General features: G+C 39.0%; 1 protein-coding gene across 1 annotated transcript in view; it reads left to right on the top strand.

Moving 5' to 3' along the window:
• Nucleotides 1-27798, top strand: part of CFAP46 (cilia and flagella associated protein 46) — a 3596153-nt gene that overhangs the window by 2371796 nt on the left and 1196559 nt on the right. The window contains exon 43 of the mRNA XM_044056880.1: nt 26963-27160. Within this exon, the coding sequence (XP_043912815.1) occupies nt 26963-27160 (198 nt within the window). The remainder of the gene's footprint in view (nt 1-26962; nt 27161-27798) is intronic.

Below are 27798 nucleotides of genomic sequence, written 5' to 3'. Positions count from 1 at the left end.
CATTGGATGATGGCCTTATAATTGCTTAATTGTTTAACTGTATTATTGTATAATTGTTTGTTCCATGTTTTGAGCATAGGAACTAACATATTCTTTAGTTCTGAAGAAGTCAAGTGAAGCATGAAAGTGTTCAACTTTATGGAGCTATGTCACTGTTCTAATAAACTTGGAGTTGGTTTTTAGCCTGTTTTTTGTTTTTTTTGTTTTTACAAGTTGTCGCACGTTTTGCACACCCATTTTTATGGTTAAAGTTTCTCAGTGTAAGCCTTCATCAACCATATTTTAATAGTCTCATAAATATTTTTTATTCCCACTAAGATTAACTTTGAAAAGATAGTGAAGGCATTTTATGAGGTCCAGAAAAACATGAGTCTAGGCCATTATCCCTTTGGTACTAAGGCAAAAGGACACATTCTCCCCCTTGTCAAGTTTGTTCTGCAAGAAATTCCAGGTTGTTCTGCTCAGTCCTCTTCCAGGAACCATTTCTAATGAAACTAAATTTCAAATTTCATATATCAGTATTGAATGGAATATGGTCATAGTTTGCAGAGTCTGTTTTTGGATTGCAGTCCCTTGGGTTGGCACATCTGAAGTCAAGCCCCCCCCCCACCACCGAAAACAGTATTGATATCAATCCTGGTGTTTCTGGGAAGACTTTTATACCTATGGCTTTGGGTCAGACTATTGGAATTAGCCCCAATTTTTCAAGGATATTGCTGATATCTCCAAGGTAGGCCTTCCAGGCATTGGGACTGATGTCCTTGGTGTTAGTCTTACGGTCATCTAGTCTGTTGGTCTTCATAGTTGGGTAAGAACTTAGGGTCAGACACAGATCTGATCTTTTGCTATTGTTGGCCGTAACCAGACTCAGTCTTGTGCCTTTGAGGTTGATCCCGTCAACCATGAGATGGCATCAGTTTCAACTTCAGTACTGAAAATGCTGGCCCAGCTGCATATGCTGCTGCCTGCACTGATTTTTGACTCCATCAGAGTCATACCTTTTCCTGGCCTTTTGCCCATCCACCCTCTTCCCAGTGGGGACATAGGCATTGGTTGAAAGATAGCTCCCAATAGTCTGGTGCAGTTTAATCTTCATTTCTGTCAGACCCATCAACTTTGAAGTCTTTTGGATTTAATGAATTAAGTTTTGGTACGAGTATGCTGAAATAGTAAAACTTTTATTTAAAAGTTAAGAAATTCTTGGGACTGTCCAAGTTGTACCATTAAGGTTTTCTCATTGGAATTACTTTAGATGTGAAGTAGTTTAGTTCATTTGCTCTTCAACCTCTGTGTCTTCAGATCCGACACGGCTGCATTTTCCAGCTATTGCTCTGAGCTTCAAACACCTCCCCTTACCCATAATGCCTCCCTGTCTCCCTTCCCACAGATCTCGTTTGCCATCTTTGTGTATGCAGGGTGGTCACTGAGCTCCAGTGTTTTCATTTTGGTCAGGTTGCATTTTGGTCTGTTTCTTAGCTATTTTGTCTTTCTTTTTTTCTCTCTTAAACCAGTCTATCACCTCCCAGGGTTTCTTTGTAGCTAGTGAACAAAAAAATAAACAAAGTAAAAGTAGTAGTAGGCCTCTTCTATCTTCTCTTTCCTATATTTTCCTTTCTGACTGTGTGTGTGTGTGTGTGTGTGTGTGTGTGTGTGTGTGTGTGTGTGTGTGTGGATAGTGAACTGGCTGACAGGACAGCTGAGACCCGAAGCCTGGGTTCAAAAAATGCACAGAGTGTGGCTATAAGCTTTCACCAGCTGATGGCCACACTATGTGCGTGGTTTGCTTGGGGGTTGCTCACCTCTGGTCCCCCTGTCCTATTTGTGCTGGGTTTAACCCCAGAGCACTTAAGGACAGGTGGGACAAATTGATCCTTAAGGGCATGTTGCCCTCTTCTGCTAGGACCACGGTCCCTTCATCCCATGCACAGTGGCTGCTGCAGCTTCTCCTTCCTCCCCAGCCTCTGGGACTCCCACTCCCACCAAGAGGCCCAGGAAGGGGGGTAAATCTAAAAAGGACTGGCTTCACAAACAATCCCCCAACTGCTTGTCGCAGGCCAGTCCACCGCAGAAGACAAAGCCTGTCTCTAGGCCTGCTTCCTCTCGGCTCAGACGTTTTCATCTGAGCCCGAGCTTCCAACTAGCCAGTCACAGTCTAGGTCCCCCTCATGCCACTGGCACTCTCTTCCTCCTTCGGCGGCGTCCTTCCCGCTCCACACAGAGCCTTTCAGAAGCAGAGATGGACAAGATGATGTTGGGGTTCATCCACAATCAAATTCAGATGGGGGTCTTGCTGGGGCCATCTCCCACGGAGCACGCTCCTTTTCTACCCATGTTCCATCCTATTATTCATTCTCAGATCCGACCTTCGGTTTCAGAGTCGTTGGCTGTGAGGACGGTCTGAGTCGAGGGGTCAGCACCGATGGCACCCTGTACCTCGACGCTGGTGGTTTCCTTGAGTGTGTCAGATCTGACCAGTTCAGTTCCGAGCTGTTGGAGCCGGACCCTCGGGGTTGAGTCTGAGGGTGTGTTCTCTGCTCTGAGTCTGTAATAGAGGAGCATACCTCTCGGCTCCAGCAGGCATGGCTCCAATTTCCCTGTCGGGTCAAGGGTGAGCAGCTTCTGCTTTTTCTGTCCAGGAGGACTGTTCCTCCTCTGCATTCGACGTGGTGGAGAGGGTTCTCACAGGGTTGAGGCCTCAGACTGTCTCGTCCTCAGAATCCGTCCAGACCCCCTGGCTTTGAGTGTGGTTCCGACCATCTTGCTCTCTCAAGGGCAGCCCATAGCTGTAGTGACCCAGGCAGTTCCACTCTTGGAACAACCCGTTTGCGTGGCCTTCCCAGGCAGTCCCCCTGAGGAAGCCCCCCCCCCCCCGCAAACATACCTGCAAGAGGAGACGCTTGGACTCTCCCCCACAGTTCCTCATGGAGGACATGGACCTGGATGAAGGGGCAGGTTCCCCAAGGTCACCCCATGAGGATGTCTCCTTTGGAGACATTATGGAGATCCTTCGCCAAAGGGGGTGGGGTGGTATGCCCTAAAACCAACCTCCGTCGAGTCCGTGTTTCTGGAGGCATTTGGCTCAGGCCCATCTACTTCTTGGGAGTCCCCTCCAGCCGATCCACTTGTGGAGTTAATACCATTTAGGGCTTGGAAGGAGCCAGACACTGTAGAGCCAATACCAAAGCATCCAGAAAAGGTTTTAAGCCCACCCACAGACAAGCTGCATTGGCACAAGGGGTCCCCTATCAGTGCTACGATGGTGTCAGCGGCCACCAAAAAGGAGCTTGCACAGGAGAGCTCCATGGTCTATCCTCCTGACTGGGAGTCAAGGACGTTGGATTGTTTTGGGAAGCAAGCTTATGCTTCAGCAACCTTCTCCATGAGGGCACTGAACTATTTGGTGCATGTTATCTGACTCCAGAGAGATCTAGTTAAAGAAATCATGGAGTCTACCCCAGGGTCCATGTCAGCAGATGACAGGAAGACTTTCGATGCTCAAATGGCCACCCTTAGCCAACACGTCCATACGTTTGCTCTCCCACACCACAGAGTGAGCCGCATGGGCGGTGGGGACAAGCGTTGCCATCAGGCGTCATGCCTGGCTCCACTTATGTCAATTCTCAGAGCCCTTCAGGCGTCTTTTCCAAATGCCTCTTATGATTGTTGTTCTGTTTTTGGGAAGACAGAGAGACCTTGATCCAGAGTGAGAAGGATGAGAAGACACGGTCTGCCATCGGGATCTGCTACTCTCCACCTCAGAGGTCCTTTTCCAGGAACCAACGAGGCCAGAAGAAGATGTAGTTCTGTAAGTCTCGGGTGTTTTCTCGGGATGCTCAAGACTCGCTGTCCCCCAGAGGCAGAGGTGGATTTGACAGACACCGCCTTAGAGGCAGAGGGGGTCCTAAGTACTATGGGTCCCGAGAACCTTTCTCAGACAAACTCGTGCAGCAGCCCTGAGGGGTTGCCCAACTGTCCATCTTTGGAGGCAGTTGGGGGCCATTTGTCACTACACCCATTAGCTTGGGAGTCCATTACAACAGATCAGTGGGTGTTGCGAATTATATCCAGAGGATATTTCGGCCCTTTCAAAGAACCTCCCCCATCCAACAAAGCCCTCCCAGATGTTCCACCCATGCAGTGGGAGGAGGCAGCAGTGCAAACAGAATCACTACTATGAAAGCGAGTCATCCAGCCGGTCCCCCTGACCATTCCAGATCCGGGGTTTATTCCAGGTTCTTTTTAGTGCCAAAGAATACGGGGGACCTCGACCAGTTTTGGATATGTCCCAAATGAACCTGTCTATAAGCAAGACAAAATTCTGGATGCTCACAATTCATTCTATCTTGCCCTATCTGCAGGCCAGAGACTGGATGTGCTCAATTGATTTCCAGGATGCATACTACCACATGAAGATGAACAGGTGCTCCTGGAGGTTCCTTCACTTCCGGCTGGGAGCCAATCATTACCAATTTCGAGCCCTTCCCTTTGGTCTCACCACAGCCCCCCCCCCCCGGGTGTTCACCAAAGTAATGGTGAATAGTAGTGGCTCACCTGAGGCTTCAAGGCATTTAGTTCTTTCCGTACCTGGACGATTGGTTCTTTACTGCCCCTTCAGAGCATCTACTTTGTCAAGCGAGGGATTCCTTTCTTTGGCTAGCCAACAAGTTGGGCATCACAATCAGTATGGACAAATCTGCCTTACTCCTGATTCAGGTGTTGGACTTCATTGGGGCACATCTGGACATAATACAAACAAGGGTGTTCCTCATGTCAGACAGGTTGCACAATCTGAGGTTGAACATCCTACACATTCTTCAGACTCAGTCTTCATCAGCCGAAGCAATGTTGTGGGCATTAGGTTCTATGGTGGCCATAATCACTCTTCTTCCTATGGCATGTCTCCATATGAGAGTACTACAGTGGGCACTGGCTGTTCAGTGGTCTCTGTTAAACCTCCCTTTGTCCTTTCCAGTGAAAATCTCGAAAGCATGCAGGGACTCCCTTTAGTGGTGGATTCAGTCTCTGGATCTCCTCAAGGGACGCCTGTTTCAACCTGCCTTGCCCAAAACCACGGTGACCACAGATGGCTCCCTTCTGGGGTGGGGGGGCACTGTTCGGGAAGGACAGTCCAAGGCACGTGGTCCCTGTCCGAGACCTATCTCCATATCAATGTTTTAGAGATGAGAGCAGTTCTTCTTGCGTTGCAGACCCTTCATGCTCATCTCTCTCTAGGAACAATTGCAATTCAGACAGACAGTATGTCAGTGGTCTGGTATATCAGCAAACAGGAGTGAACCAGATCTTATCCCCTGTGCCAAGAAGCTATGAGAGTGTGGGGAATGGGCAATCTCCACCAGCCATTTTTTGGTGGCAACGCACATTCCGGGACGGTCCAACATTCTAATAGACAGGCTCAGCAGATCTATCCTGATGTCTTACAAGTGGTTTCTGAATCCTTCAGTAGCAGATCAGATCTTTCGAGAGTGGGGTCATCCTTGCTGTGACCTCTTCGCATCTCATTCCAATGTGAAGTGCAGTGAATTTTTCTCTCTAAACCCCCCGCCGGGGGAACCCCCAGAGATGCTCTGTTTCATGCTTGGCCTCCCATTCTTCTTTATGTATATCCTCCTCTTCCCCTCATGTCGAAGTTTCTACAGAAAGCCCAAAGGCTGGGGAGCACTGTGATCCTCATAGCCCCATTCTGGCCTTGACAGATGTGGTTTCCCTTAGTGTTTCACCATGGACTCTGGATCCAGTTCCAGATCTTATCTCGTACCCTTCGGGATTCCACACCCAGATCTGGACAGTCTGAAGCTCACGGCTTGGCTGCTCTGGTTCCCATGATTATTAGTACTCCTGGTTTGTCATCCCTTGTTAAATTCATCCTGGTAGTGGCTCACAAATCTTCTGCCAGGAAAGTTTATCATAGTAAATGGAAACGTTTTTCTATATGGACCACTCAGCGGTACTTGGATCCTTTTACAGCACCTCTGTCGGCAGTTCTAGATTTTCTGGCTAACATTTTTCAACAGGATGACAGTTCTACTGGCAAGGTTCAGCTGGCAGCCATATCTAATTTTCATGTGGGGATTAATATGTCTTCATTGGCTTCCTCTAAACTGTGCAAGACTTTTCTTAAAGGTGCTTTTCTTCTTAGACCACCCATAAAGGATCCTATCCCTCCATGGTACCTTACCCTGTTGTTGCAGGCATTAGTTTCTCCCCGTTTTGAGCCTGCAGCTTTGGTAGATTTGAAATTTTTGACATGGAAATCTGCCTTCCTGGTTGCCATTACCTGCGCCAAAAGAGTATTGGAGCTTCACGCTCTTTCAATCAAAGTGCCCTACATGATTTTACATAAAGATAGGGTGTCGCTTCACACTAACCCTTATTTCCTTCCCAAGGTAGCTTCGGAAGCCAATATTAACCAGACTATAAACTTGCCAGTCTTTTTTTTGTAACTACCAAAACAAGGGGGAATATAAATTGCATTTAATTGATGTACATAGACAGTTGAAGTTTTACCTTCACAGGACCAAACCTTTCCACAAGTCGGATCAACTTTTTGTGTCTTAGCCCTTCTTTGGTAAACCAGTCTCAAAAGTGACAGTTGCTCACTGGATTTCACAATGCATTGACCGAGCTTACTCAGAGAGGTGTCTGCCTCTACCAGGAAAAGTGAAGGCTCATTCGACCCAATCTATGGCTACATCAGTGGTCTTTTGGTTTAGAGTATCTTTGGATGACATTTGTTCAACTGCCACTTGGGCTTCATCTCACACCTTTATCTCGCATTACAAATTAGACATTGTCTCTAGGAGTAGAGCATCCTTTGGCTCTGCGGTGCTCTGGAACATCCTTCCATGAGGGCCACCCAAGAACTAGTTAGCTGGGTCTCTGTCCTACAGGTTGAAGAGCAAATGAAGTAAACTACTTCAGATAAAGACGTTATGTACTCACCATAATGTTCCATCTGAGTAGCTCTACTTCATTTGTCTTCAACCGTCCCTCCCTCCTTCCCCCTGACCTTATCTTCAGGATATGATATATTTTTTAGATTGTTACTGTTGGATTCTTGGTTCTTCTGGTGGATAAGGTGTTATTTGGTCAGGTGTCTGTTCCTATTAGGCAGCAAACTCGATCTGAAGGGAGAATTGAGACAGGGAGGCATTATGAGTAAGGGGAGGTGCTTTGAGCTCGGAGCCTTAGCTAGAAAATGCGGCAGTGTCAGATCCGAAGTGGATCCGAAGATCCACAGGTTGAAGACAAATGAAGTAGAACTACTCAGATGGAATGTTACAGTGAGTACATAACTTCTTTTTTCCCCAATTCAGAGGTTTGATACTTCTAGTTCAGAGTGAGAAATCCTGATTTTCAAGAAAAAATGGTTAATTAATAATGGTGAAAATTAGAGTATTGTAACAGCTGGATAAAGTACAGAGAATGGTAGCTCATGCTTTACTCAGTCAAAGCTATTTAATCTTTATTTGTGGCAGTAGAATTTCCTTATTTGTTTTATGGTATTACTTATAATAATAATCATAATAATAATAATAATAATAATAATAATAATGAATAACTATATAAATGTGCTGTGCACAGTTCAGGTTTCGTAATTTGTTTAAAATTAGACTGTTTGTTTAGGTACACTGATTGACTAACTTATCGTTTGAATCTTCATATCGTTTTCGCAGTAGGCAAATTAAATGTTAGAGCGAGCCTGGGTAGACAATAACAAAGAAAAGAAATTAAAAAATTATGAGGTTTATAGATAGAATAATCACAGATCATAGCAAATCATAGGTCAACAGAAAAAAACTACAGTATAACTGACTCAAAAAAGATAGTCAGAACTGATGCTGGAAGAGCAAAAGGATGCAAGTTCTAGTCCCTTGCTAGGTGCTAAAGGGCATTTGGCATCAGCTGGTATGAAGCATTTTAGTGGCTATACGCTATATAACTTTAAAGTATATTTTAAAACAGAATTGTTTACAAATGCCAGTACAGTGTGAAGTAAAATGGGACCACCTTCTGAATAATGCACAAACAAAGCATTTGTCGACCACTGAAGAATGGCATAACTTTTCTTCATATTTCTGTGGCATAACTAAAGACAATGCTGACATGGAAAGTTCATTTGTTTAAGTTGCAATTACCATAACAGCAGATGTTTGATTAAATTACTGATGCAGAAGCCTTAGCTATATGTGTTATATATAATAGCCTGCCAAAGATATAAGGGCTGCCTAGTCTTCCAAAAGCCCCCCCCCCCCCACACACACACACACACGCACGCACACATATACACATATATGCACCAGGGCTATATGTGGAGAGAACAGCAGCCTGGGCACCAAAATACTTCAGAACTTTTTGTCTACACAATACACAACTAGTACCATTATTTTTCTCTGCTCTCTGTTCTGCACTCCAGCTGTAAGCATTGGGCCTAACAATGCTCACCAGGTTTTATTTCTATGTTAAAAATAAATCAGAACTCACTAGAGATGAATATATCAGCATATCTTTCTTTGTAATTCAAAGCAGCGTGAGTCAAAGAGCAGCTAAAATACCTATACTTATTGATTACACAAACTATAGGCCTCAGCCCTACATATTTCATCCATACCTTATATCTTTGATTTGTGTATCAGTTATAGGGTCATAGCGCACATCAGACCTTACTGCTCCTTGCGTGCAATAAACTCTGGAAGTTCACTGCGCCAACAACAGTTTAAATAAATAACCAGCAAGATGATTAGCACCAGCTTATTGTTCTTTATCGTAGGCAAACAATTAAGGTAAATAACCAGCAAGATGATTAGCATAATTTCATTATTTTTATATACACAAGCTATGTAACTGAAATAATCACTAACAAACAAGTGAGCTAAAACAACAGTGAAGAAAACTAGCAGCCAAGATAAATCAAAACTTGGGTTGAAACAAGCAACTGTTCATGTGAATACCGAGTAAGATAATGTGCAACCAAGCAAAGATTACCAGCTATGAAACAACTCGTTTAAACGTATTACTCCCTGTTCTGCATGCCAGTCACAGTCAAACAGCTATTAAATAAATGTCAAGCAAGTCCAGCTATGAAACAACTCGTTTAAATGTTTTACTCCCTGTTCTGCACGCCAGTCACAGACAGCTATTTAAATAAATGTCAAGCAAGTCCAGCTATGAAACAACTCGTTTAAATGTATTATTCCCTGTTCTGCATGCCAGTCACAGACAGCTATTTAAATAAATGTGAAGCAAGTCCAGCTATGAAACAACTCGTTTAAACGTATTACTCCCTGTTCTGCACACCAGTCACAGTCAAACAGCTATTTAAATAAATGTCAAGCAAGTCCAGCTATGAAACAACTCGTTTAAATGTATTACTCCCTGTTCTGCTTGCCAGTCACAGTCAAACAGCTATTTAAATAAATGTCAAGCAAGTCCAGCTATGAAACAAGTCGTTTAAATGTATTACTCCCTGTTCTGCACGCCAGTCACAGACAGCTATTTAAATAAATGTCAAGCAAGTCCAGCTATGAAACAACTCGTTTAAACGTTTTACTCCCTGTTCTGCACGCCAGTCAGAGTCAAACAGCTATTAAATAAATGACAAGCAAGTCCAGCTATGAAACAACTCGTTTAAATGTATTACTCCCTGTTCTGCATGCCAGTCACAGTCAAACAGCTATTTAAATAAATGTCAAGCAAGTCCAGCTATGAAACAACTCGTTTAAATGTATTGCTCCCTGTTCTGCACGCCAGTCACAGTCAAACAGCTATTTAAATAAATGTCAAGCAAGTCCAGCTATGAAACAACTCGTTTAAACATATTACTCCCTCTTCTGCACGCCAGTCACAGACAGCTATTTAAATAAATGTCAAGCAAGTCCAGCTATGAAACAACTCGTTTAAATGTTTTACTCCCTGTTCTGCATGCCAGTCAGAGTCAAACGGCTATTAAATAAATGACAAGCAAGTTGATTATATTGGTACAGGCCTAGGCAGCACAACGAGCCTTAGCTCTTTGATATGTGCTCCACTATAGTCCTGTGATCTACACAACACACCGAAGCCTCACTGTTTCTTGTTCAAATTAAATCAAAACTCAACTGAGCCAACAAGAAATAGTCTAAGTAACAAGCATCATGATTAGTCTTTACAAAGATATTTGGCACCAATATATTATTTCTTGTTCCTTGTTCTGCACTCCATGCTGGGTAAACCAAACATTAAAAGAGCCATGCACCCACAGGATTCATCATCATTACTATCTACCCAAGCTGAATAACTGCAACAATTAGTATTTATTTATTTTAATTTATCCTTTGTTGACTGGGTTAGAACAGTAGGTGGTGGTGTAACTTCACAGCAAGAGGTTCTCTATGTGCTTCCTGGCTGAGGTACCTTCTGTGCAGAGTCTGCATGTCCTCCCTGTGTTCATGTGGATTTTCTCTTGGTACTCTGGTTTCCTCCCACATTACAAAGTCATGTAGTAGATGGATTAGACACACTTACATTGACTATAGTTAAGAGTGTACATGTGTATGTGTGGTATGGAAAAACAACCACAGCAGGGCTAGCTACCTGGCACTGTAATATTGGATTTAGATGATTGCCACTGTTGAAATAACACCCCAACCATTACACAAAAAATGGGAAAAAGAGGTGATGGATGGATGGATAACTGGGTTAGTCCCAGTAGGCTAGTAGCCCCTTATCAGGAGAGAGAATCAATGAGGTATTTGCTTTACTAGGGGAAATTTGGCCAGAGCATCACTAACCTTCACTTTCTATTTTCGATAAGTGATGTGGGATTGTTGACATCCATCTGAGCTACAAACAACTCAGGCAGATGGGTCCCAGGTTTGATGTCTCATCCAAAGGACCACATATACAGTGTAGCAGCCCCCTCAGTGTCAGCATCCCACCTACCTGGTTTTGGAATATGACCCCAGCCTTCTGCACCAAAGGCAAGTGTGATACTGACAGTTCAAGTAACCAGCAGCTAAAATAAATAAATAAATTAAATGGTAATGAAGAGAACAGATGGTAAAATAAAATCAAACCTCAAACTGAAACAGTTAAAACAAAACACAGACAAGCTGATTAGCAGTGGTAAAACAAAATTAAACCTCAAACTGAAACAGTTAAAACAAAACACAGGCAAGCTGATTAGCAGTGGTAAAATAAAATTAAACCTCAAACTGAAACAGTTAAAACAAAACACAGGCAAGCTGATTAGCAGTAGTAAAATAAAATTAAACCTCAAACTGAAACAGTTAAAACAAAACACAGGCAAGCCGATTAGCAGTGGTAAAATAAAATTAAACCTCAAACTGAAACAGTTAAAACAAAACACAGACAAGCTGATTAGCAGTGGTAAAATAAAATTAAACCTCAAACTGAAACAGTTAAAACAAAACACAGACAAGCTGATTAGCAGTGGTAAAATAAAATTAAACCTCAAACTGAAACAGTTAAAACAAAACACAGACAAGCTGATTAGCAGTGGTAAAACACAATTAAACCTCAAACTGAAACAGTTAAAACAAAACACAGGCAAGCTGATTAGCAGTGGTAAAATAAAATTAAACCTCAAACTGAAACAGTTAAAACAAAACACAGGCAAGCTGATTAGCAGTGGTAAAATAAAATTAAACCTCAAACTGAAACAGTTAAAACAAAACACAGGCAAGATGATTAGCAGTGGTAAACTAAAATTAAACCTCAAACTGAAACAGTTAAAACAAAATACAGGCAAGATGATTAGCAGTGGTAAACTAAAATTAAACCTCAAACTGAAACAGTTAAAACAAAATACAGGCAAGATGATTAGCAGTGGTAAAATACAATTAAACCTCAAACTGAAACAGTTAAAACAAAACACAGGCAAGCTGATTAGCAGTGGTAAAATAAAATTAAACCTCAAACTGAAACAGTTAAAACAAAACACAGGCAAGCTGATTAGCAGTGGTAAACTAAAATTAAACCTCAAACTGAAACAGTTAAAACAAAATACAGGCAAGATGATTAGCAGTGGTAAAATACAATTAAACCTCAAACTGAAACAGTTAAAACAAAACACAGGCAAGCTGATTAGCAGTGGTAAACTAAAATTAAACCTCAAACTGAAACAGTTAAAACAAAATACAGGCAAGATGATTAGCAGTGGTAAACTAAAATTAAACCTCAAACTGAAACAGTTAAAACAAAATACAGGCAAGATGATTAGCAGTGGTAAAATACAATTAAACCTCAAACTGAAACAGTTAAAACAAAACACAGGCAAGCTGATTAGCAGTGGTAAAATAAAATTAAACCTCAAACTGAAACAGTTAAAACAAAACACAGGCAAGCTGATTAGCAGTGGTAAACTAAAATTAAACCTCAAACTGAAACAGTTAAAACAAAATACAGGCAAGATGATTAGCAGTGGTAAAATACAATTAAACCTCAAACTGAAACAGTTAAAACAAAACACAGGCAAGCTGATTAGCAGTGGTAAAATAAAATTAAACCTCAAACTGAAACAGTTAAAACAAAATACAGACAAGCTGATTAGCAGTGGTAAAATAAAATTAAACCTCAAACTGAAACAGTTAAAACAAAATACAGGCAAGCTGATTAGCAGTGGTAAAATAAAAATTAAACCTCAAACTGAAACAGTTAAAACAAAACACAGGCAAGCTGACTGGTAAAATAAAATTAAACCTCAAAATGAAACAGTTAAAACAAAACACAGACAAGCTGATTAGCAGTGGTAAAACAAAATTAAACCTCAAACTGAAACAGTTAAAACAAAACACAGGCAAGCTGATTAGCAGTGGTAAAATAAAATTAAACCTCAAACTGAAACAGTTAAAATAAAACACAGGCAAGCTGATTAGCAGTGGTAAAATAAAATTAAACCTCAAACTGAAACAGTTAAAACAAAACACAGACAAGCTGATTAGCAGTGGTAAAATAAAATTAAACCTCAAACTGAAACAGTTAAAACAAAACACAGGCAAGCTGATTAGCAGTGGTAAAATAAAATTAAACCTCAAACTGAAACAGTTAAAACAAAACACAGACAAGCTGATTAGCAGTGGTAAAATAAAATTAAACCTCAAACTGAAACAGTTAAAACAAAACACAGACAAGCTGATTAGCAGTGGTAAAACACAATTAAACCTCAAACTGAAACAGTTAAAACAAAACACAGGCAAGCTGATTAGCAGTGGTAAAATAAAATTAAACCTCAAACTGAAACAGTTAAAACAAAACACAGGCAAGCTGATTAGCAGTAGTAAAATAAAATTAAACCTCAAACTGAAACAGTTAAAACAAAACACAGGCAAGCCGATTAGCAGTGGTAAAATAAAATTAAACCTCAAACTGAAACAGTTAAAACAAAACACAGACAAGCTGATTAGCAGTGGTAAAATAAAATTAAACCTCAAACTGAAACAGTTAAAACAAAACACAGACAAGCTGATTAGCAGTGGTAAAATAAAATTAAACCTCAAACTGAAACAGTTAAAACAAAACACAGACAAGCTGATTAGCAGTGGTAAAACACAATTAAACCTCAAACTGAAACAGTTAAAACAAAACACAGGCAAGCTGATTAGCAGTGGTAAAATAAAATTAAACCTCAAACTGAAACAGTTAAAACAAAACACAGGCAAGCTGATTAGCAGTGGTAAAATAAAATTAAACCTCAAACTGAAACAGTTAAAACAAAACACAGGCAAGATGATTAGCAGTGGTAAACTAAAATTAAACCTCAAACTGAAACAGTTAAAACAAAATACAGGCAAGATGATTAGCAGTGGTAAAATACAATTAAACCTCAAACTGAAACAGTTAAAACAAAATACAGGCAAGATGATTAGCAGTGGTAAAATACAATTAAACCTCAAACTGAAACAGTTAAAACAAAACACAGGCAAGCTGATTAGCAGTGGTAAAATAAAATTAAACCTCAAACTGAAACAGTTAAAACAAAACACAGGCAAGCTGATTAGCAGTGGTAAACTAAAATTAAACCTCAAACTGAAACAGTTAAAACAAAATACAGGCAAGATGATTAGCAGTGGTAAAATACAATTAAACCTCAAACTGAAACAGTTAAAACAAAACACAGGCAAGCTGATTAGCAGTGGTAAAATAAAATTAAACCTCAAACTGAAACAGTTAAAACAAAATACAGACAAGCTGATTAGCAGTGGTAAAATAAAATTAAACCTCAAACTGAAACAGTTAAAACAAAATACAGGCAAGCTGATTAGCAGTGGTAAAATAAAATTAAACCTCAAACTGAAACAGTTAAAACAAAACACAGGCAAGCTGACTGGTAAAATAAAATTAAACCTCAAAATGAAACAGTTAAAACAAAACACAGACAAGCTGATTAGCAGTGGTAAAACAAAATTAAACCTCAAACTGAAACAGTTAAAACAAAACACAGGCAAGCTGATTAGTAGTGGTAAAATAAAATTAAACCTCAAACTGAAACAGTTAAAATAAAACACAGGCAAGCTGATTAGCAGTGGTAAAATAAAATTAAACCTCAAACTGAAACAGTTAAAACAAAACACAGACAAGCTGATTAGCAGTGGTAAAATAAAATTAAACCTCAAACTGAAACAGTTAAAACAAAACACAGGCAAGCTGATTAGCAGTGGCAAAATAAAATTAAACCTCAAACTGAAACAGTTAAAACAAAACACAGGCAAGCTGATTAGCAGTGGTAAAATAAAATTAAACCTCAAACTGAAACAGTTAAAACAAAACACAGGCAAGCTGATTAGCAGTGGTAAAATAAAATTAAACCTCAAACTGAAACAGTTAAAACAAAACACAGACAAGCTGATTAGCAGTGGTAAAACACAATTAAACCTCAAACTGAAACAGTTAAAACAAAACACAGGCAAGCTGATTAGCAGTGGTAAAATAAAATTAAACCTCAAACTGAAACAGTTAAAACAAAACACAGGCAAGCTGATTAGCAGTGGTAAAATAAAATTAAACCTCAAACTGAAACAGTTAAAACAAAACACAGGCAAGATGATTAGCAGTGGTAAACTAAAATTAAACCTCAAACTGAAACAGTTAAAACAAAATACAGGCAAGATGATTAGCAGTGGTAAACTAAAATTAAACCTCAAACTGAAACAGTTAAAACAAAATACAGGCAAGATGATTAGCAGTGGTAAAATACAATTAAACCTCAAACTGAAACAGTTAAAACAAAACACAGGCAAGCTGATTAGCAGTGGTAAAATAAAATTAAACCTCAAACTGAAACAGTTAAAACAAAACACAGGCAAGCTGATTAGCAGTGGTAAACTAAAATTAAACCTCAAACTGAAACAGTTAAAACAAAATACAGGCAAGATGATTAGCAGTGGTAAAATACAATTAAACCTCAAACTGAAACAGTTAAAACAAAACACAGGCAAGCTGATTAGCAGTGGTAAACTAAAATTAAACCTCAAACTGAAACAGTTAAAACAAAATACAGGCAAGATGATTAGCAGTGGTAAACTAAAATTAAACCTCAAACTGAAACAGTTAAAACAAAATACAGGCAAGATGATTAGCAGTGGTAAAATACAATTAAACCTCAAACTGAAACAGTTAAAACAAAACACAGGCAAGCTGATTAGCAGTGGTAAAATAAAATTAAACCTCAAACTGAAACAGTTAAAACAAAACACAGGCAAGCTGATTAGCAGTGGTAAACTAAAATTAAACCTCAAACTGAAACAGTTAAAACAAAATACAGGCAAGATGATTAGCAGTGGTAAAATACAATTAAACCTCAAACTGAAACAGTTAAAACAAAACACAGGCAAGCTGATTAGCAGTGGTAAAATAAAATTAAACCTCAAACTGAAACAGTTAAAACAAAATACAGACAAGCTGATTAGCAGTGGTAAAATAAAATTAAACCTCAAACTGAAACAGTTAAAACAAAATACAGGCAAGCTGATTAGCAGTGGTAAAATAAAAATTAAACCTCAAACTGAAACAGTTAAAACAAAACACAGGCAAGCTGACTGGTAAAATAAAATTAAACCTCAAAATGAAACAGTTAAAACAAAACACAGACAAGCTGATTAGCAGTGGTAAAACAAAATTAAACCTCAAACTGAAACAGTTAAAACAAAACACAGGCAAGCTGATTAGCAGTGGTAAAATAAAATTAAACCTCAAACTGAAACAGTTAAAATAAAACACAGGCAAGCTGATTAGCAGTGGTAAAATAAAATTAAACCTCAAACTGAAACAGTTAAAACAAAACACAGACAAGCTGATTAGCAGTGGTAAAATAAAATTAAACCTCAAACTGAAACAGTTAAAACAAAACACAGGCAAGCTGATTAGCAGTGGTAAAATAAAATTAAACCTCAAACTGAAACAGTTAAAACAAAACACAGACAAGCTGATTAGCAGTGGTAAAATAAAATTAAACCTCAAACTGAAACAGTTAAAACAAAACACAGACAAGCTGATTAGCAGTGGTAAAACACAATTAAACCTCAAACTGAAACAGTTAAAACAAAACACAGGCAAGCTGATTAGCAGTGGTAAAATAAAATTAAACCTCAAACTGAAACAGTTAAAACAAAACACAGGCAAGCTGATTAGCAGTAGTAAAATAAAATTAAACCTCAAACTGAAACAGTTAAAACAAAACACAGGCAAGCCGATTAGCAGTGGTAAAATAAAATTAAACCTCAAACTGAAACAGTTAAAACAAAACACAGACAAGCTGATTAGCAGTGGTAAAATAAAATTAAACCTCAAACTGAAACAGTTAAAACAAAACACAGACAAGCTGATTAGCAGTGGTAAAATAAAATTAAACCTCAAACTGAAACAGTTAAAACAAAACACAGACAAGCTGATTAGCAGTGGTAAAACACAATTAAACCTCAAACTGAAACAGTTAAAACAAAACACAGGCAAGCTGATTAGCAGTGGTAAAATAAAATTAAACCTCAAACTGAAACAGTTAAAACAAAACACAGGCAAGCTGATTAGCAGTGGTAAAATAAAATTAAACCTCAAACTGAAACAGTTAAAACAAAACACAGGCAAGATGATTAGCAGTGGTAAACTAAAATTAAACCTCAAACTGAAACAGTTAAAACAAAATACAGGCAAGATGATTAGCAGTGGTAAAATACAATTAAACCTCAAACTGAAACAGTTAAAACAAAATACAGGCAAGATGATTAGCAGTGGTAAAATACAATTAAACCTCAAACTGAAACAGTTAAAACAAAACACAGGCAAGCTGATTAGCAGTGGTAAAATAAAATTAAACCTCAAACTGAAACAGTTAAAACAAAACACAGGCAAGCTGATTAGCAGTGGTAAACTAAAATTAAACCTCAAACTGAAACAGTTAAAACAAAATACAGGCAAGATGATTAGCAGTGGTAAAATACAATTAAACCTCAAACTGAAACAGTTAAAACAAAACACAGGCAAGCTGATTAGCAGTGGTAAAATAAAATTAAACCTCAAACTGAAACAGTTAAAACAAAATACAGACAAGCTGATTAGCAGTGGTAAAATAAAATTAAACCTCAAACTGAAACAGTTAAAACAAAATACAGGCAAGCTGATTAGCAGTGGTAAAATAAAATTAAACCTCAAACTGAAACAGTTAAAACAAAACACAGGCAAGCTGACTGGTAAAATAAAATTAAACCTCAAAATGAAACAGTTAAAACAAAACACAGACAAGCTGATTAGCAGTGGTAAAACAAAATTAAACCTCAAACTGAAACAGTTAAAACAAAACACAGGCAAGCTGATTAGTAGTGGTAAAATAAAATTAAACCTCAAACTGAAACAGTTAAAATAAAACACAGGCAAGCTGATTAGCAGTGGTAAAATAAAATTAAACCTCAAACTGAAACAGTTAAAACAAAACACAGACAAGCTGATTAGCAGTGGTAAAATAAAATTAAACCTCAAACTGAAACAGTTAAAACAAAACACAGGCAAGCTGATTAGCAGTGGCAAAATAAAATTAAACCTCAAACTGAAACAGTTAAAACAAAACACAGGCAAGCTGATTAGCAGTGGTAAAATAAAATTAAACCTCAAACTGAAACAGTTAAAACAAAACACAGACAAGCTGATTAGCAGGGGTAAAATAAAATTAAACCTCAAACTGAAACAGTTAAAACAAAACACAGGCAAGCTGATTAGCAGTGGTAAAGTAAAATTAAACCTCAAACTGAAAAAGTTAAAACAAAACACAGACAAGCTGATTAGCAGGGGTAAAATAAAATTAAACCTCAAACTGAAACAGTTAAAACAAAACACAGGCAAGCTGATTGGCAGTGGTAACATAAAATTAAACCTCAAACTGAAACAGTTAAAACAAAACACAGGCAAGCTGATTAGCAGTTAAGAAATGTTTACCACTAAATATCATGACCTCAAAATTTAATTGAAACACACAAATTCCTTACTCACCTTCAACACCAGATAATTAAATTATGTAGGCTCATTTTTCACATTTTTCCATCAGTTAATTTGAATTGTCTACTGAGTGTTACTTAAATACAAAGTGAAATTCTGGGCCTTTGTCTTTGTCTGAAGGATTTCAAGCCTGCATAAGGTATAGTGCTGCTGGTGATTCCCTGCTTGGTGAGAAAGTAAACCTGTATTTTTGTCTTTGACTGATAAAGCTGTTTTCTGTCTTACCTGCTCCATTTTGTTTTCTGTCCAAGGATAGTATCCTCAAAGATGTGGACAGCATAAACTGTTTGGTGTTCTGTTTGAAAACAATCTAAAATTTGACAGTCAGATCAACATACCTATCATCCATACCAACCAGAAACTTGATTTGCTTTACTGTACCCCCCAGTTTGGGTCATGACAACTATTATTAATATATGCAGACACTTTTGCATTACCTCGGTACCTCCCTAGACCTCCACAGGCCTCCACTAACAATGGTTTAAATGCTCAGTCAGACTTTCCGAATAATCAAATGCAAAACAATAAATAAATCAATCTCTGGCATACTGTCATGTCCTGATACTTAAAGTGGTCATTGTAAGGTTATGCATGAAAGATGGGTTGGTTGCTTCTGAAAGGTATAAGTAATCAAGCCGTAACTCCGGTCAGAAGGAGCTTTTCTAATTGGCTCAGCCATGTAGTATGATAGAGGGAAAGATTATTCTTCTCCAATAGCTTCACATACTCTGATCAGTAAATACCTGATAATATGCCTAAGCATGTTATCTGTTTTCTCTAAAGATTAAATGTATTTGGATATCCATGTCCAGATAAGGCTCTTATTGTATGACTATAAAGAAAATAAGAGCTCCAGCAAGTAGCATTGCAAGCATTTCAGGCAAATGCATATCTAGATATCATTTAGGCAAAAAATGACCGCTCATCAGTCATACTGTAGTGGGGCAAACAAGGAAATATGTATGTTTACCACTTGCAGAGAGGCATTAAATATTTGGCAAGGAGAAGAAAACACAAGTTCACCCTGTAGCTAGTTTTTATTATAGAGCAGCAGAACATACTGCCAGTGAATAGGTGTGTTGATTCCTCGAGCAGTACAACAGACTGCCAGTGAATGGATCTGTTGATTCCTAGAGAAGTACAACAGACTGCCAGTGAACAGGTGCGTTGATTCCTAGAGTAGTACAACAGGCTGCCAGTGAATGGGTGTGTTGATTCCTAGAGCAGTACAACATGCTGCCAGTGAACAGGTGTGTTGACTCCTAGAACAGTACAACATACTGCCAGTGAACAGGTGTGTTGATTACTTGAGCAGTACAACAGACTGCCAGTGAACAGGTGTGTTGATTCCTAGAGCAGTACAACATACTACCAGTGAATGGGTGTGTTGATTCCTAGAGCAGTACAACAGACTGCCAGTGAACGGGTGTGTTGATTCCTAGGGCAGTACAACAGGCTGCCAGTGAACGGGTATGTTGATTCCTAGGGCAGTACAACATACTGCCAGTGAACAGGTGTGTTGATTCCTAGGGCAGTACAACAGACTGCCAGTGAATGGGTGTGTTGATTCCTAGAGCAATACAACAGACTGCCAGTGAACGGTAGTGTTGATTCCTAGAACAGTACAACAGACTGCCAGTGAATGGGTGTGTTGATTACTAGAGCAGTACAACATACTGCCATTGAACAGGTGTGCTGATTCCTAGAGCAGTACAACAAACTGCCAGTGAACAGGTGTGTTGATTCCTAGAACAGTACAACAGACTGCCAGTGAATGGGTGTGTTGATTCCTAGAGCAGTACAACAGACTGCCAGTGAACAGGTGTGTTTGATTCCTAAAGCAGTACAACAGACTGCCAGTGAACAGGGGTGTTGATTCCTAGAACAGTACAACAGACTGCCAGTGAATGGGTGTGTTGATTCTTAGAGCAGTACAACAGACTGCCAGTGAATGGGTGTGTTGATTCCTAGAGCAGTACAACAGACTGCCAGTGAATGGGTGTGTTGATTCCTAAAGCAGTACAACATACTGCCAGTGAACAGATGTGTTGATTCCTAGAGCAGTACAACATACTGCCAGTGAACAGGTGTATTGATTCCTACAGCAGTGCAACAGACTGCCAGTGAATGGGTGTGTTGATTCCTAGAGCAGTACAACAGACTGCCAGTGAACGGGTTTGTTGATTTCTAGGGCAGTACAAGAGACTGCCAGTCAACGGGTGTGTTTATTCCTAGGCAGTACAACAGACTGCCAGTGAACGAGTGTGTTGATTCCTAGAGCAGTACAAGAGACTGCCAGTGAAAGGGTGTGTTCATTCTGGTACTTAGCTGCAGCACAGCAGCATATTTTTATTTATTTATTTTTTTTGCAGAAAACGTCTCTTTTGGCTTTGTTTGCAAAGGCAGTGCTGAAGACACACAATTTGTATTCTTTGTCCCCTTGTTATCCAGTGTGTCATGTGCAGCAAGTTCTTGACATAGTGCTGTAGAGAGTATGAACAGTTACTAGCGGCTATCAGACAATATGATAACAGGACTCAGAGGTCCTGCTAACATCCAGTTTCTTAGGTATGTTCATGTTGTATGGTTTTGGGGGTTTATAAGAATGCCAGTGTGTAGCAGCCTGATGATGAAATCATATGTATTAACTATTAAATAATCATGCTACCTTAACTGTATTAAAACCATAAAAAATCCAGTATTGCACGTCTGTATTATTGTATGACTAGACCATTATGTGGGGTACGTTTTAACAGGTTGAAATGGTTTTCTGTTTTTCATGTGTTGTGAGAATGGGGAATAAAGGATTGCACCAGCAAGATACTTCCATAATGCTACAAAACAATGTGTGAGCACACAGTTCTACAGCAGTTTTGTACTTCTCTGTATTTACTTTTACTCGTATGCATGTAATGTGGTAATAGTGGGCTTTCATTTGTGGCACAGTTCTTAGCAAATGCTGAATAAAAAAAAATAAAAAAAGAAAATCATATAGGTACGATGGATACCTTTGTCTTCGCATGGACTCCAAATCCTGTTTTATGCTTTTCTGTCATAGGTTCCTAGGTTCATACTGGGCTAACTGCCCTTGTAGGCCATTCTAAGCCTAGCCATTTACCCCAGGTGGGAATTAAACCCCATACATTGTGTCTGTAATGTAAACACCTTAACCATTATGTCAGCCTCATACCTTAAAATATTGGCAGTCCATGGGATTGGAGTGGTTACTGTTAGATACATACTTATGCTGCTCTGACTAGATAGAGACACACATATCTCCCAGCTGACTGCTACCTACCTAATTACACAGACTAGAGAACTCAGTACTTTATGCAAGCACCATGGCACAAGTCTAAATATAATGGAGGTTCATATGTAAGTACAAGGCTGTTTGCCCTTGAGTCATTTTAAGCCTATCCAAGTTCTCTCTCAAATGTAAGAATCAGACCCTGCACCTTGCATCTGTAAGGTAAATATGCTAACCATTATAATGACTCATCTAAGTTCATGAAGCCAATTATCCCGTTTGAGAATCACACCTGTGCCTTGTGTCTGTATGGTAAATACCTTAACCATTATACCAACCCACGTACAAAAATATGTTGTAAATAAGAGTTCTTTTTGTATACAAGTAAATGATGCTTACCTTTCCCATAGGTGCCATTGGATCTTTTATATTCACCTGAGCTACCACCCACCCAGGCAGATGGGGCCTCATTTTAACATCTCATTTGAAGGCTGGCACACTGTCCTTCTGTTTTGTCATGAATGTGTATCAAGAGACTTAACATATGGAGTTCTCATGGCTTCAGAATGACCAAGACAGGCATGTTTCATTGTACTACTACAGTTTTTCATTGCCTGTTGAAGACAGGCAGAAGTATAGCAGTGATTTCAAGCAGAATGATAAGTAAGTTTCAAACTCTGAGTCTGAGTAGTTGGATGATTTGTACGTCATTTTCAATGGCTCATCTTTTTCCCTTAAGGTGATACAGATCTTGTAAGTAGCCAGAAGGCCATCAGGTAGAAAATCATATCTGGCTAAATGGAAAATATTTTCCTTGTGGTTTGAAGATTTGTCAATATACCGAAAAATTCCTTCTTAATTCCATTATCTAAACCATGGTCACAAAATGCACTTTCCTTTTACTTCTGTTAAGTATTTGTGCAGTATTGTCTGAATCTCTACTGCTCCTCAGATCTTTCTTCATTCTGTGGTTAAAATATAAAAATTTATCTGTTTGATTGTTAAACTTTGAGAAGAAAAATCAGTATTGTCTTCATGAACTCACTTAACAGTGAAGTTATTTCTGTTTCTCTTGGAAGGCACTTCTCATACCTCTCAGTTATGCCTTCTTTTCAGGGACATTCTGATTCGGGCTCAAAATTGTGCACTGTCCCACCCGAAATAGATGGCTGTTTGAGAAAAGACAGAATGCCATTAGCAAATAGTGGCAATCATTACAGTTAGTGGCTTTCTTTTAATTCATAAAATGCATACTAACAAAGTTTTGTTACTCTGGCAGCTTTCTAAGTCAGGAGAGCCAGTACTTAAAAATGTTCTTGACTTGGGCCTTTGTTTTTTTTTTATATTTGACTTTCTGTCTGACTTGGGAGTTAAATGGTTGAGAACATTGCTTCTCATAATGAAATTACTTTGGTCAGGGTGATTTCTTAGCTGCACTTTGTAATGTGCAACTGCCCTTATGTGATGTTTCAGGAATATGCCTGCCTGAGCTCTGAGAACTAATCCCCCATTTACAACTAATCTGTTTTCTAGTATTTCCTTGAATAATCCATGCAGCTGTCTCTTTTCATAGTAGGTAAACAAAGGAGATGCACTCTTGTATATCTTTGAGGTATATAGGTAACTGGGGTAATGTGGGCAGAACCAAACATATCAGAAAATGTTATAATTTCTTTGTTGCTTTTGCAAGGAAAGCAAGTCTTGACTAAGTTAAAAGACCCATTCAGTGTGGCTAGCCCATTGTATTGTTTGTTGTTTAGAGAAACACAAGATGCTGTCAGGCACTCTCAAGGCATATTCTAGTAAATATGAACCACTTCCGAAGCATTTTAAAATCGTATCACAACAGGATACATCTGAAGCTGCACCCTGGACATTCATCCAGTATTGCACAAACATGTATAAGCTAGTTGCACAGTTTTGGATCATGATAGGTTCTGGGAGGGTGTTTTTGCAAATGTCTGTTTCAGCTGTACACTCCTCTGGATTAGCTGAGTAATTCTGCTTTAGACTCTGCCCACGTATTGTGCTGCTGCAAGAATCCTCAGGAAAGTAAGATGGCACAGCTGCATGAAGTATTCAGCTGTGAGTGTGTGGTTGAGGCACTTTTAGAATTGAAAAGGTCCTTCTACAAGCCCCTTCTCTGATATGGATTCGGATGACTGTAGCTCACATGTAATTTGCATACAGAACAGTAACTGCAATGCACTGAAGTTTACCTTTGAATGAGTTTCCATAAGTGACACAGAATGATCATGCCTTTAGTAGAAGCACGTGTCAACAGGCTGTGGAAGAGCAACAGCATGTCACGGACGATAGCCTCCTATCAGGGTGGCTTTCACAGCTGGGAAATAAACACTCACTATATAATCAATTTAAATGTATACCTACAGTACTGAATTACTACCTACCTGTCTACGCTTTAGCACTGCTTTCCAGACTAATCATATCATTAATACCTGCTACTGGACAAGTGTTTAACAAAACCTGCCAGCTGTATTCTTTATGGACTGAATCACTATCATTGCCATCTGCCATAGCTAATTGGAACAAATTATATGATACATACATGTATGTGAAAGACTAGTTAAAGTGTTATGCTTATACAAGGCATAATCTATTTTTTAATATGGCATGCAAGTGTTAATAAAGCAACTTGTAATCTCCTATTAGTTTATTTCTGTAGAAAATGCATTATATTGAACCAGTGTTATCACACAAATAGCAAAGGTAGTATTACATTCCAAATAAATGGCAGTTTGTAACGTTTACTATTAATTGTATAAATTAAGTTATCCTTTAAAAAATGTTTACAAGAACAGTTTAAAAAATAAATAAACAATTCCCTTTACAGTCTTACTTTGCCTTAAAATATTTTTCTAACACATTTTAGTATTGCAGGTTTTTTATCAGTAAACTTAAGTATTCCTTCACTCAGTTCCAAAAACAAAAGCTGTGTATTACTTTCAAATTACGGCAGTTATTTTACATGAAATTGCAGGTGGCCTTAAAATCTCTGCTGTTTGAAACCATAAAAAATGCCTTGTTTAAAACAATTTCTTCGGCAGTAAATATTTTATTGTTATATGCGTAGGTGTGCAGATATATTTTTTCTATTAGTAATTTCCAGCATTTTTTAATTTAACTATAGTAGGTAAAAATAGGATTCTTGTATAACTAAATGATTGACCCTCACCACCTGGTATTTAATGACAAACTTTTTCAAAAATGATGGCTGCATGTTATTCACATGTAGTAGAACATTTCTCTTCGATTTCTTTTGCTTAAGCTCAGCACCAAAAGTAAAGTCATCACACTATATAGAAGGAACATTTTAAACATTTACTCACTGTCGATAAATTACTGTAAGCCAGTAATCACTTGAAACTGTGCCATATAATAATAATAATTATTATTATTAATAATGATGTCATTAACTAGGAACAAATAAATAGCATTATCTGAAAATGGATTTATAAATATTCATATCCCCCATACACCCAAGCAGCAATTTCCATTGGTTGGGGATATTGCTGCTGCCATGGCTGTACCACAAACATGTAATTATAGTAAATATTGTTCAACCCAGAGACATTATTATGGAAAACAAACTCTGTTAGTAACCCATTAGTATTAATTTCACTGTTATTATAGTTTGATAAAGTGAGAAAGACTTATCAGGTAGTTTCAGTACTTTTATTATTTGGTATGTTGTGATAGCCTCTATCTCTTGTTACAAAAAAAATATATAGTTTTGATGGTGCAGAGAAAGAGAGAGAGAGAGAGAAAGCCCTTACTATAAACCAGACAACCCAGAATCAATTAACAGACTAGACACTGGAAAAGCCAGCAAGGGAGGGTGTGAGTGAGTGGTTGACACCAGCTTGCCCATCCTGGATAGAGGGATGTACACCGCCCTACAGCAGTACTAGCACATTCTGGACAAGGAGCTTCATGGTATATACAGAGTATGGGTTTCTGGACGTGTTTCACACTAAGTCCAAATCTGAGTGGTAAACTTCATGGTCATGTGCAGGACCATGCATACTCAAAGTGGAAGCCATTAGAGATCCTTTTGTCTGCAAATACTCGCATTAACTGCTGGTATTAGGGTTACAGCACAAAATCCTCTCATGTTTGGTTCACATCTTGCCTTCTTCCTGGTTATAGAAAATGCATCAGTAATTGTACTGTAGGATAGATAGGCAGCAGTAAAGGTGGCTAAACATGTTTAAATCTTCTCAGTGACCTTCTGCATGACCCTAATAAAATAGGTGAATAAAAAGATGATAACCTGTCAGTGTGTGTGTGTGTGTGTGTGTGTGTGTGTGTGTGTGTGTGTGTGTGTGTGTGTGTGTGTGTGTGTGTGTGTGTGTGAGCATGTGCGCGTGTGTGCATGTGTGTGAGAGAGTTTGTGTGTGCGTGCATGTGCGCATGTGTGTTTGTGTGTGTGTGAGAGCATGTCCGCGTGTGTGTGCACGTGTGTGAGAGAGTTTGTGTGTGTGTGCGTGCATGTGCGCACGTGTGTGTGTGTGTGTCAGCATGTGCGCGTGTGTGTGCACGTGTGTGAGACAGTTTGTGTGTGTGCGTGCATGTGCGCACGTGTGTGTGTATGTGTTGTGTGTGTGTGTACGTGTGTGTGTGTATGTGTGCATGTGCGTGTGTGTGTGTGTGTGAGCATGTGCGCGCGTGTGTGTGTGTGTGAGCATGTGCGAGTGTGTGTGTGTTGTGTGTGTGTTTGTGTGTGTGTTTGTGTGTGAGCGTGTGTTTGTGTGTGTGCGTGTGTGTGTGCACATGTGAGAGAGTTTGTGTGTGCGTGCATGTGCACACGTGTGTGTGTGTGTGAGCATGTGCGTGTGTGTGTGCACGTGTGTGAGTTTGTGTGTGTGTGTGCGTGCATGTGTATGTGTTGTGTGTGTGTGTGTGTGTGTGTGTGAGCATGTGTGCGCGTGTGTGAGAGAGTTTTTGTGTGCGTGCATGCATGTGCGCACGTGTGTGTGTGTGTGTGTGTGTGTGTGTGTGTGTGTGTGTGTGTGTAAGACGAGCAATTACAGTGAATCTTCTGTTTTTGTTTTCCCTCTTTGATTATTTAGATGCTTTGTTTCATACCTTTGTGCATTACACTTCATCTGAACATATCATTAACCACCTATTTCTTAGCTTTTTGGTTTTGTACTAAGATGTTTGTTTTATTTATTTATTTATTTATTTATTCAGACTAGAAATATTTCATTACCAGCAGCTCAAAATCTTACTGATCTCAAGGTAAAACTGGCAGAAATTGCACTGGATATGCTTCAACAGAGGAATGCTGAAGAGAGGAAAAAGGCTCTTGATGACGAAAAGAAAGAACCACTTCTGAGAGCTGTTGAAGAGTTTGTAAGGGAAACTCCTGATCTCATGTCTGTCATTCAGGTAAATATTTATATCTTGCACAGAATCAAGAATGCTTTGAGAGGCGCGGGTGTAGAATATTGTATGTTATGACACTCGCTCTTTATTTTTTGGGATGCATTACTTATATCTTTACTTCTACTTTAAGCTCTTGCTGCACTTTGTTGATTGGTTGATTCTAATGAGCCAAGGTACTTTGTCATATGTGGCCTGGGCTGCACATCTGGAGATTTGACAGTGAAGACTTTTATTACCTGTCCATCACTACCACTCAACAAACCTGTAATTAAGGATGATTTTAATTCCTCTAGAAGTAACAAGACTTACTCACATTTAATCATCCTGAAACCATGAAACATGGAAGTAACAAATGTTAGTTGTATGTTAATGTAAGAAAGAAACAGTAAATTAATCTCTCGTCTTAACAATTTATGAACTAATAACCTATTGTCTACTTGTAAAGTTGTTGAAAAATGTGTTATAAGAATGTCTTTCACTCTGATCTCTTATGTCGCTGATACATAGTCTCACTAACTGGTATGTAACTGATGGATAAATACCTGTTGTCACTGTATTAAGTGGAGCTTTTCTCCCCGGGCCTCCGCTGAAAATGGACCTCATCCAGATGGACCATCCCGGTTAAATGTAAAATAAATAAA

The sequence above is a fragment of the Protopterus annectens genome, chromosome 14.part0 (assembly GCF_019279795.1).
Source record: "Protopterus annectens isolate FY-2018-M chromosome 14.part0, PAN1.0, whole genome shotgun sequence".
NCBI classification, from domain to species: domain Eukaryota; kingdom Metazoa; phylum Chordata; order Ceratodontiformes; family Protopteridae; genus Protopterus; species Protopterus annectens.
Note: the sequence above shows the minus strand (reverse complement) of the source record. Positions and strands in the feature narration are given on the sequence as shown.